Raw genomic sequence first — 11979 nt, forward strand, 5'->3', positions numbered from 1 at the left:
AGAGAGAGAGAGAGAGAGAGTGAGCGCAGTAAAAGCTGGAGTCTACGCCAAAAGCAGACTTCTGTAGATCCAGTCACTGAAGGGTCAAAACTCTTTAGTCTGGGCACACACTACAGGTGGCTCATGTTTAGAAAATGTTCACTCACAGTCTTAACACTAATGAAAGTACTCTCCTTTCTTTGAGGCTTTGTAACAGATGTTAATCAATATATCTGGTTACTCATGATATAACATTTCTGTGTTTTTATGTATTAGTGAAAAGAAAGCAGATGCGACCAAACTTACTAAACTTTGGTATTTTGATGAGTTCAAATGTAGAAAAGACAGAGAAAACACACTTTAATAAAATTGACTCATTTTAGTGCTTCATATGAACATTTTGGTTTATAATGGAGATAGGCATTGGTACTCCTCACAAGTTCAGAATGAAGTCCAATGTTGAAATAAATTTGTTTCAAAAAGAAACAGAAAGAAGAAAGAAAGAGAAGATGGATCCATCAAATACTGCAGAAAAGCAGTAAATTAAAAAGTTATCAAAATACAGTCACAGCAGTGAGCAATATGGATTAAACAGAAGCTGCAAACACAGAGAGAAGGAGAAAGACAGACTCTGGAACGGGCTATGACATCACAGACATGGACAACACATTAAATAACAGAGAAAGAGAAGAGGGAGAAAAATCAATACCTAAAAGTAAAAAATAAATAAAATTAAAATAATAATAATAATAGAGAGAGAAAGCAAAAAAAAAAATTATCTACTTGTTCTTGGAAACAGTAACAAGACCCTACCTGATCGTAGCTGCTTAATACGCCCATTGTTGTTGCTTGTGTCCACAGGTAAGAAATCTTTAAACCAAGTGATTTCTGGATCTGGATTCCCACTGGCTGCACAAAGCATGGTGGCTGTGCGTGTACGCTCAACCACCTTCAATTGTGGGCCCATGTCAATGGTAGGGAAGCCCCGGGGAATTTGATCCTCTGTAAGACAAAAGGTAAAACAAACATGTTAACATGACCTTGACTTAAAGATGTCATCCATCACTCTTGTTCCTTACCTTAGTTAGCATCCGCTGCCAAGTGGACACACACGAGGCCACATTGTGCCCCTGACTAGGATATAGACACAGTAAGGAATAGGCCAACTGTCTAGCAAGAGGCTGAGCATGGATGATAAAGACCATGAGGAAGGGAAGGATCAAGTTGTCTGGGAGCACAGAAGGAGAAGTGATTACATCTTAACCTCCAGCTGGGTCTGGCATTAATTTAACCAACACTCAGCTGACATCTGATATTCTCAATCCCCAATTCCAAAATAACTCAAAAGCACAAGTATCAAAAAGCAAAAACTTAGAAATCATCAGATATGGCACTGACCTGAAATCATCAAATGTGGCAAATGTTGACTGTTCTGTCTTGCTGAATTCTAAGTGAGGTATAGTTTCTAGGGAATAGGCTCTACTTTTTGTGCTGTCTACCAAACCTTTGTGTTCGCCAACATCTCCTATCTGCAGTCTATGGAGTAACAAGCATAATCCCCAAAACTTTGCTGTAAAGTCCCATTTCTTTTTTTCTTCTTCTTTTTTTTTTTTTTTAAAGATTTATTTATTCATACAGAACTAGGGTACAGGCCAGAGGCTCAGGGGCGGTGAGAGGCTTCACCAGAGACAGAGTGGGGAGCAGAACAGGCAGATGGACGAAGTACACTGCTGAGGGAAGCAGCGGGCGGGTCAGGAGAGGTCTGGCTCGCCATGTGGTCTACTCCGGGGCAGGCCGCAGGCGGGAATCGAACTCATGCGGAAGTGGCTTCAGATTCTCAGTGCTGTGCTTTAACCCACTGCGCCACCAGGGAGGGCCTTTTCTTTCTTTTTTTTAAGATGTATTTATTCATACAGAACTGGGGTACAGACCAGAGATGCGGAGGGTGAAAGAATTCACCAGAGGCATAGCAGGGAGCAGAACAGGCCGACTGATGAAGTACACTGCTGAGGGGAGCAGCGGGCGGGCCAGGAGAGGTCTGCCACGCCATGTGGTCACCTCTGGGGCAGGCAGGGATCGAACTAATGTGGAAGTGGCTTAAGCTTCTTAGTGCAATGTTTTAACCCGCTGCGCCACCAGGGAGGGCCGTAAAGTCCCATTTCTTTAGCCTCTCATGGGCAACCTCTTCCATAGGAAATTTTTTTCTGCCCATGATTATATTCTCACCATTGAGGAGACAAATTATATCAAATCTTCTGAGCCTAAAATGTAACCTTTCCCTCTTTGCAACAATGAGGATCTATATTTATTTCTTGGACTCATTATCACCAGCTTATCCCACTCTAGGATGGGCTCTTCCATGTATCATTTGTACCCAAATTCCTTGCAATCAAATTGGTCTGATCACCAGATATTAAGAGAAACTCTAGTGATACCCCAGCCTCAGTATGAATACATTCCACTGATTAAAAAGAAACTTTCTGATTTTGCTTAATAGGAATCTAGTTCTGGTGCAGAGTTGATCAAAGGAAGAGTTAAGAACTGAGAGATTTTGAATGAGAAAAGTGAAAGAATGTCAAAATACTCTACAAGAATAAAGATGACAAGAAAGGGAGGTTTCCCTGAACAAGTTCAGGTAATTTTAAGTGAAAAGTATAACCCTCAATAAGTGAGGGCAAGAGAATAAAAAAAAATCATGAAAAATTGTTAATGTCAACCAGTTACATTTTGATTAAGTGCAAAGCTCTTTTGTTGATTGGGATGCATCAGTCATTTGTTGATTGGAATATGTCCCCAATATTAGCCAAGCAGGTGTACACAGTGGACAAGTGTTAGAAAGTTATTAAGAATGAAATTTTAGGATGACTTTTTCAGGGCTCCAAGGGGAACTTTAAGCCTTGCTAGTGGGATAAGTAATATTATACAAATTAGGCTATGCCAGTCTTAATAATCTATTTCACTAAACTTTTATTAGGCTGTTCTTTCTGACTTTAAAGCTTTTATCAATCAATTTATATGTATAGTGTGGTTCTGATGTTTGGGGAGTAGGGATGTTAGGGGAGTGGGGGAAGAAAGCAGAAAGATCAATAGTCTTTGTACCATATCTATTATTAAATATATTACTTGTCAGCTATAGACTACAAATTGCTTCAAAATTAAAAAATAATTTACCTCAAGTACTCCAAAGTCAATAACATAAGTTTAGTCACTCAGATATGAGTCTTCTTGTTATTACTATTTTTAAAGTAACCAACTTATGTTAATGAAAAAAAATTACCTTGGGATTCCTTAGCTATTTTTTTTGTATTTCTCCTACATTATGTAACTACTAGTTACATAAGCATATATTAACATTGTTCTGCTAGTGATTAGTTTTCTTCCACAAGTTCACATCTCTGAAGAATCAACCCAATAAGAAGTACTGTGCAGGGGCAAGTGTCGAAAGTTAAATGTTGGTGCACTACTTTCTAGAGGATCTTACCCAAAAAATCTAGAATTAATAACCATTTGTAAGAAATGAAGTCTTTACCACAGGGAAAGCTGACAAAAATGACTTCTGATCTACCCAAAACAGTCAAATACCTTTGCATGACCTTTCTTTCCCTTCGTGATTCATAAAGAATACTCCAGAGCCTCCTTTTCATATACACAAATGCACAACAGATATCATCTTTCTTGCATACTAATCAGACACAGAACATAAAGAGAGCTCCTGTTTTATTTTTAATAAGGGTAATTAAATTCTCTCCATCCCCCTCTTTGCATAGAATCTCTCTGAATGCACTTTGTTCATTAAATTTTCATGAGAAACATCACAATGTAACAGATTCAAATAGCCAGAACTGTTATATGTTGACAGTTGTGGCTTGTTTCCAATTTGACTGTCAGGTATGTGGCAATAAAACTCAATATCAACATAAAACGAACTGCGGAAATAATGAAATTTCTAATTGGAATGCTTATCTCAGTGGGCGTAGTTTAAAAGATGTTAATTGCTTCCCCCCCACCTTTTACATTTATTAGTAATTTATATAAAACTGCCTTGGCCATTTGATAACATCAATTTTGACAGCTCATGAAATGTGTGCTACTAGAAACTCAGAAACTTGGGAGCTGGGGGTGAGAATCAATATCTTTTATACCTTAACCACATAAACTTTTATGGTATCAAAATTAACAAATTGTTGGTATCTTCGTAACTTTAAACTTATACATGAGGTGAAAAGAAAAACATTTTGTCCTATTCATTAATGTGCTCATTAAGCTTTAAAGTGCCTTACTTATCACTGTTCCATATTAATATTCAATCATGCAGAATTAGCTACTAATTCATCAACAATTTAAATCAGACTTGACCTTCACAAAGCCATTTGGTCTGTCATTTTGAGAGGCCATTAAAGGGCAGATTACTACATACTTGTGCTTAGTGAATCATAGAAGTCATACATATTTTGTTTGGAATGGCAGCTATAATAGACCTGGAAATATAGCACAGTCTTTGAATCTGTTTGGTGTCTTCATGAAATATGCTGATATGAAACTTTCAGTTCCATTAAGGAAAGAACAAAAGGAATGTCAGCATTTTTCCAGAGTTAATTTCCCACTGCTATAGAATTATTAATAATTCCTGGTTTACTCAGGTTTGAAAGGAATATATGAGAAAATAATCTGACATTGTTTTATAGGGAATGCTGTCTTAGATGTATCTGTGAATTATCAAGTAATAGCTTTTTGCATAATTTGCTCAGTTAAAGTACTTTCACTGCTTATCCATAAACAATTTTTATGTTGCTTTTACTTTCACTCCAATTCCATAAACAATGAGCCTCTCCTATTTGATGGGACATCAAACAACTAAATCACCTGCTCTGGCCACAGCCCTTCCAGTGTGGCCCCACAGGTCTTACTTAATTTTGCTAGCATTCTATCTGAGTGAATTCAGCCAGTCTGTTCCTTTGACTTTGGTCACAAGTGACCTAAAGATGGTTTCAAAAGACTATTACTGTGTTGCTACTTTCTTAATATTTCAAATCTATGGTAAATATTTATGAAGAAAAATCACATATATTTATTACATCAACAGGATGCTACCTCAAAAGCAGTATGAAGAGTTTGGTAAATAAATTTCAACCTCCTCACTTAGGAATTATTGGTAATACAAAGTTTTTCATGACAATCAGAGTGCAAGAGTGCAAAACCAGAATATGAAGAAAAAGGTAAGAAGGCCTTTTTTGGTAGAACTCACCTCCTGAGTCACTCTTGTTAAACTGCTCTTAGTGGTTCCTCCTTAAAAGCTCCCAATTGATGTTATCAATAAACCCCTTATTATAGTCAGTGTGTAAGCCTGAACTCCTAGGGCACAGAGGGTAAGGGTTATATATTGTTTCCTTTTAAATGTCACAGTGTTCAATAAACCCTTGTAATTAGACATGTTTAGGAAATCTTGGCAACTCTTTCATCATTCACTCATGTAGCAACTTGAATTCCTACTGGGTTTATTTAATGATACTCATTTAAAATAGTTAATCATTATTTAATTGTTTTATGACTATATATTTGGTCTCTTATCAAGACTTATAACCTCTTTCTAGTTTTAACAGTATCTTAAGTAGTATTAGACTCAAAGAATCACAAAAATATAGAGTTACAGGCTCATAAAAACAAGCATCAATGACATGAAAGAATTCTTAGTCTAATTGTAACAAGTATTTCTCAGGGTCTGGTTATCTTAATTCTTTAGGGCATTCACAATGTAATCTTACAAAAACACATTTTTTTGGAAGAAAGTATTGAATGGGGCAGTTTCATTAACATAATAAAACAAGTAAAAAGTCAGAGGTATAATATGAGGAATTTTTTCTAAAGATTTACTTATTTATTTATGTATATATAACTGAGGTATAGGCCAGAGGTGCAGGGGTGGTAAGAGACTTCACCAGAGACAAAGTGGAGAGCAGAACAGGCAGATCAACGAAGTACACTGCTGAGGGGAGCAACAGGCGAGGCAGGAAAGCTTTGTCACACCATGTGGATCACCACCAGGTCTGGGAATCAAACTCTCACTGAAGCGTCTGCTACAAGCTTGCAGTGCTGCATCCTAACCTGTTGCGCCACGTGGGAGGGCTCTGAAGAATGTTTTCATATATGAAAATGCTACTCCCTTTAAATATACTGCAAAACATATTTACCTGCTAAACAGTAATATCCTATTCAATATAAACTCAAAAGTTTTTTTTATAATGAAGGGGAAAAAGTCCTCTTTGGTCATTTAAATATGTTAGTTTTAAAATGGTCAAACAAAAAAAAATGTTTTCAAATTGGAAGGAAACAGATGAATATCAGATGGATTAACTTATATGTAGAATATAGAGAAGCCAAACAAAGATTCAGGAAAAAAAGACAAAACTTGCAAGCTGATCATTGACCTGAGACACAAAGCAGAGGAGGGTGGGAAGAGGGGTCAAAACAGGGGAGGGCTACACACAATGGAATGTAATGATGGATTATGGGTGTTACAGGTGGTACAAACACTATAGGATTTACACCTGAGGTGAGAAACTAAATACTGTCCAAATATCAACAAAGATCTAAGAAAATAAATTGATATACAATAAATATAAGGGCTAATCACAAAAAAATATTTTTATTGTCATAAAGTTTGTATCATGTTAAAGAGTTTCTGAATTGCTAGTTTTTAAAATTTACTGATTGTGAATAAAAGGTATCAATCATCCTATAGATATTTATTAAAGGCTTCCTTTGTGCCAGGGCTTAGCATGAAGTAATCTAGAGAACCTCCACATTGTTGTGATTTAATTGTATCTGCAGGATAATGAGATTCTTTGAAAGTAAGAATAGCTCAAAGAAAGGCAAATTGAATGAGATAGTGCAGTAAATGTTGTTTGGTGCTGCCTGGCATCTAGAAAAATATTAGCATACATGTAGTTTATTCTACCTCAAGCTCTACAATAGATCTGCACAGAAAACAAACATGCAACCCTAAGACTTGCTAAAATAAGAACAGCAGTAATAAACTGTAAATGAGAAAACACTGTACATAAATCATAAACAAGAATTATCCAAATATACAAGAGATTTCAGAGAGTAATATCTGTGTCAATAACCTCTTCAAAGCTCATGAAAAGCCTTAGTTCTCCCTTGGGACATAACTTCAGGCTCTCTGATTAATCAATAACACAAATAAAACAAATCTGCACTGTCCTATGATTGGTTCCCAAAACCAAGCCTGAGAAGTAGTTCTAAATACTGACAATGGCAAAAAATTGTTTTGAGTGACTGAAAACACTGAAACTAGTTGACCTTATTAGGACTCATTGAGCTAGGCATGGTGCTATCATGGTACTTGTTTCTGTAGACACAAGAAGACTCGGGAAAATGTTACTTTTTCAGGTAATACACAAAATAATAATAAATCTTTTAACTCTAGATTGCTATATTTTCTATTTCATTATGTGTTTTCCTGCCAATTGTTCTTCAAATAAACATGTGTTATAAATAGCCATAGAACTCTTAATTGGAATCAGCCATAAAGAACCTGCAAAACACAGATAATTTTAATACTCAGTGAATGTAATTTTAGTTTTAAGCATAAAAGACTGGAGAATGCAGTTCCATGTAATGGTATTTGACAACAGCTCTGCATTAAAAAAATAATCTACTTTTTGGTATTTATTAATTGGTTTCTCATTTGCTTAATATTGGTTCCAGGTTAAAACAGAAATCTGTTATGTCTATTAACCAATAAAATGTTGATGAAAAATGGAAGAGTGTAAAAAGGATAACGCCTATCAAGTAATTTCCCAAGGGTGCTCAAATTCAACACTGCCTATCTATGTCTCTAAAGCTTCTGTAAGTTCTATTTGATTAGCTAGGAAGGACTATAAATGGCAGAATGAATGTCTATTTTGAGTGGACATCAAAAGATCAAAGAAGTAAACATAAGTAAGTAGTCTGAACGTATTAACTCTATGACCTTAGGCCTCAAAGGAGTCTTCTCTGGAATATAGGGCTCAAACTGATGACTGCCCCAAATACCTTTCTTTAGAAAGCAAACAGATCAGTATATTAAAGGTTGGGAGGATTAGAGTTACTGGTTGGAATATTTGATACTTCATTGAAAATCAAATGAGTTTTCTAGTCATTATCTCTCAGAATAAACCACACTATCAGGCTACAAACAAGAACCATTTCTTAACATAATGTAGTCCCTGAAGTTCGGGGAAAACACTTATTATTCTTTTCTTAAGGAAAACAGTATAAATAAAGCTTTTATTTTCACCATTCCAGATGGCAGTAGGGTATAATTTGTACTGTTTTGACATCATGACCATATTACTCAAAATCAATCTCCCTGCAAGTGAACTGAATAAGGAACTGAAAACAGAAAAAGAAAAAGAAAAGAAATAAAAGCTAAATCAACATTTTCTAGCAAAGTTGAACTCCTGGGTCATTATCAAAATGATATGCATATGAATGAAATTGAAAAAAACTATAAATAGTGATTTCTAATTACAAGTCAAAGGCTACTCTAAGTCAGACAGAAATTATCCAAAGCAGGAGAAAAATACTAGTTAATAAATGATACTCCAAATGGAATATTTAATAACTATAAGAGCCTCCAAAAAGTAATTATGAACAGGGTAAGATGGATTTTTAATCCAAGATCCTCTTTGCACATTTTTTTTTCCTTTACAGATGGTATGCTTGTCTTAATATGGCTATAAATCAATCAGAGAAACTTATATTTCAGAGTGGATTTAAGTATCTCTTAAGGGCAGTTACTGGGTACAAAAGTCTCCAAAGATTTCTCATAGAACTACGCCATGTAAGAGTAGAAAATTGGACACTGATAAACTGATAGAAGGATTATTAGTAGCTGCTAAATATTCAGCACACTAACCAGCTACCCACAGCACATTCCAGAGCAAAGTTCTGAAATATCCCTCACATGTTGAAAAGGTTACATCACATCCTTGGGACAAAATAAAACAAATTTTTTAGGAAATAATGTATGCAATTACCCTACCCTACAAATCACCCACCTAGACTAAATTATCATTTGCATGAATGTTGTAACTGAAATTTCACATAGCATTAAGTTAGTTTACCTTCTTTGTTATTAGTGTTCTTTGTTATTTGTTAATGCTTAGCATTAACAAATAATCACACTAACAAATTGTAATGCTTAGCATTAACAGATGATCACATATTAACAAATGATTACTCACAGTAATCTAAAATTAGATATTTATTTATTATGAGGAGGGGAAAAAAAGTTCCTACTTTTGCTTAGCAACATTAATACTTGCATATTTAAGTAAATATTTAGAAATTAGGGTTATTGTTTATTCCGTTCCTAGGATTGCAAAACTCATTAGAATAAAATTCAACAACCATTCACTCTCATAAATCTCAGTGCTTTTTATTAATCTATTTTTGCTGATGAGCAAGTGTCATGATACCCTGTAGCAAATCCAGTTTTGCCCAACTTTAAAAAATTATCCACTTTTCATATATTTATATTTAAATCATACTATGAGTCTTTTAAGAAAAAAAAAAAGCAAATATGCACAATGGCACTGACAGTAAGTTCAATAATTTAACTCCTATTATTTTTGAAAGAGAAACAAAAATAGATGAAGATAATAATAAACATGGAAGGAGAATTGGATTTGGCTCCTGCCCTTCTTTATTTACTAGGTTTGTTTAGGAATTCTAATGAGCTCAAATCAAATAAAGTCAGGAAAACATTCCCCTTGGCTGCCTCAGGATAACGGTGAATGTAACAAAAGAAAAAAAAAATCAAGCTATTAAATGTTACATAAAAATGATAGCTAGAATGCACTGTTAATTGGCTTGAAATTAGAGCTACTGACATAAAGACTTATAGTTTTAAAAACATATGGATTGATAAATGAATGAACATAGATGTAAATGAGTATGCAGAAAACACATACATGCACTCCTTATATAAATATACCAAACACATCCTTTGTACCTGTATAAGTTAAGAGGCTAGAGATAACAATACCTGATAGCAATGGCTACACCTACATTCCCAAATCTGGGTATCTAAACATGACTTTCTAGTAAGAGCAAACATAGTCCCTTAGGAAAATAACTGATTCCACCCAGCACTGGGCAAGCAAGGTACAAAACCTATTTTGAATATCTGTGGTACAGCAAGGTGCAACACAAAAATGAGATGATCATATTAAAAAGACAAGGAAGTCGGCCCTCCCTGGTGGCTCAGCGGGTTAAAGCACTGCACTGAGAAGCTAAAGTCACTTCCACATGAGTTCGATTCCCACCTGCCCCGGAGGAGACCACATGGCGTGGCAGACCTCTCCTGACCCGCCCACTGCTCCCCTCAGCAGTGTACTTCGTTGATCTGCCTGTTCTGCTCCCCACTCTGTCTCTGGTGAAGTCTCTCACTGCCCCTGAGTCTCTGGCCTGTACCCCAGTTCTGTATGTACAAATAAATAAATCTTTAAAAAAAAAAAAAGACAAGGAAGTCAATAAGATACATGTCTCAGTCAAGTGTGGGAACAAGCTGAACATCAAAATTTTAAAAATATATACATATATTAGCAAATGATAACATCTTGAATAAAAAGACATGAGTCTACACTAATATAAATGAACACAATGAAAACTTTCAAGAGGAATGGTATATTAGTCTCAAATTATCTGCTTTCATGAATGTACTAAAATAAATATCAATGAAAAGAGGAACTTCACAATGGAGATGCCTTATAGAAACAATCATGATCAACATAGAAAAGTTAACATCAATAGCAAGATGTGAAAAATACACTATACCACTTCAGTGCTATTTGCTATAGGATACATATTTAGATCTCCCCTTCTCTCCAATGTTAAATCCCAATTAGTTAAATGCAATTGCCTGGCATGATGGGTGTTTGGAGTGGTGCCCCTGAGAGACAATTAGTTCCTGAGGGCAGAACCTCAGGTACTTATAGCTTTGATTCTCTGACTTTCAATTTTAGAACTGTAAGATATACATTTCTGGTTTTTATAGACCACCCATTCTATGGTATTTTTGCTACAGCAACAAAGATAGACTGAAATAATGGTATTGAAAAAGGTTCATAACCTAAATATAATCATGAGAAAACATTGACTAAACCAAAATGAGAACATTTTTATAAAGTAACAACTTTAGTTACCTTCAAAACTATCAATATCAAGAAATTCAAGAATGACTGAGGAAATTGTTTGCTAACAATTAAGTGCAAAGCATATTTCTAAACTGGAATCCGAGGATATTTAAAGAAACTTGAATAGGGTAACTGCTAAAAATGTGCTCTAAGTGAATAGGGTCTGAGAATTATATGATTATTATGCACTAATATTTACTTCCTGATTTTGATGGTTGTATAATATTCAAGTAGGAAAATATCCTTGTTTGGAGGATGGTCTTTGAGGATGAAAGGTACCATGTCAGCAATTTACTGTATTTATTAGTTCAGGAAAAGCAAGTTCTCGGTATAACTGTTGCTACTTTTCTATAAGGTTGGGGTTGTTTCAAAATTTAAAAGAAATTTAGAAACAAATTGCAATTACTTATATTACCATAGATAAGATTTTATAAAATTTATACATTTATAAATTACATTACAGCTCTGGAGGATGTGCTCAAGAATTTTGTCCCAATTCTGAAAATTATTGTCAAATACACACTTTATTTGCAGCTTCCTGAATACCAAGACTAATTAATTGATGTTTCAACTGCTACTAATCTATAGAAATGATGAAAATGTCAGGAATACTATTAAGCCTTAAAATATGTGTATTACTATAAAATGAAAAATTACATTTAGGAGCTAGGTAAAATATGGGCAAAATCATAACCCAAATTACAAGAAGACATTCTATATCCATTACTGATCAAAGACATCAGGCTGGCACACATCAAATTCTCGGAATGTAACAAAAGAAAAAAAATCAAGCTATTAA

At 34.9% G+C, this 11979-nt stretch overlaps 1 protein-coding gene across 3 annotated transcripts in view; it reads right to left on the reverse strand.

Annotated features, from left to right (window-relative positions):
- The window catches only part of PTPRD (protein tyrosine phosphatase, receptor type, D), a 1952036-nt gene that overhangs the window by 183515 nt on the left and 1756542 nt on the right, over positions 1-11979 (reverse strand). For all 3 annotated transcript variants that reach the window (XM_012721366.1, XM_004677659.2, XM_004677657.2), the window contains one exon: positions 793-981. In XM_012721366.1, the coding sequence (XP_012576820.1) occupies positions 793-981 (189 nt within the window). The remainder of the gene's footprint in view (positions 1-792; positions 982-11979) is intronic.

The sequence above is a fragment of the Condylura cristata genome, unplaced genomic scaffold, assembly GCF_000260355.1.
Source record: "Condylura cristata isolate star-nosed mole 26May11 unplaced genomic scaffold, ConCri1.0 scaffold00006, whole genome shotgun sequence".
NCBI lineage: Eukaryota > Metazoa > Chordata > Mammalia > Eulipotyphla > Talpidae > Condylura > Condylura cristata.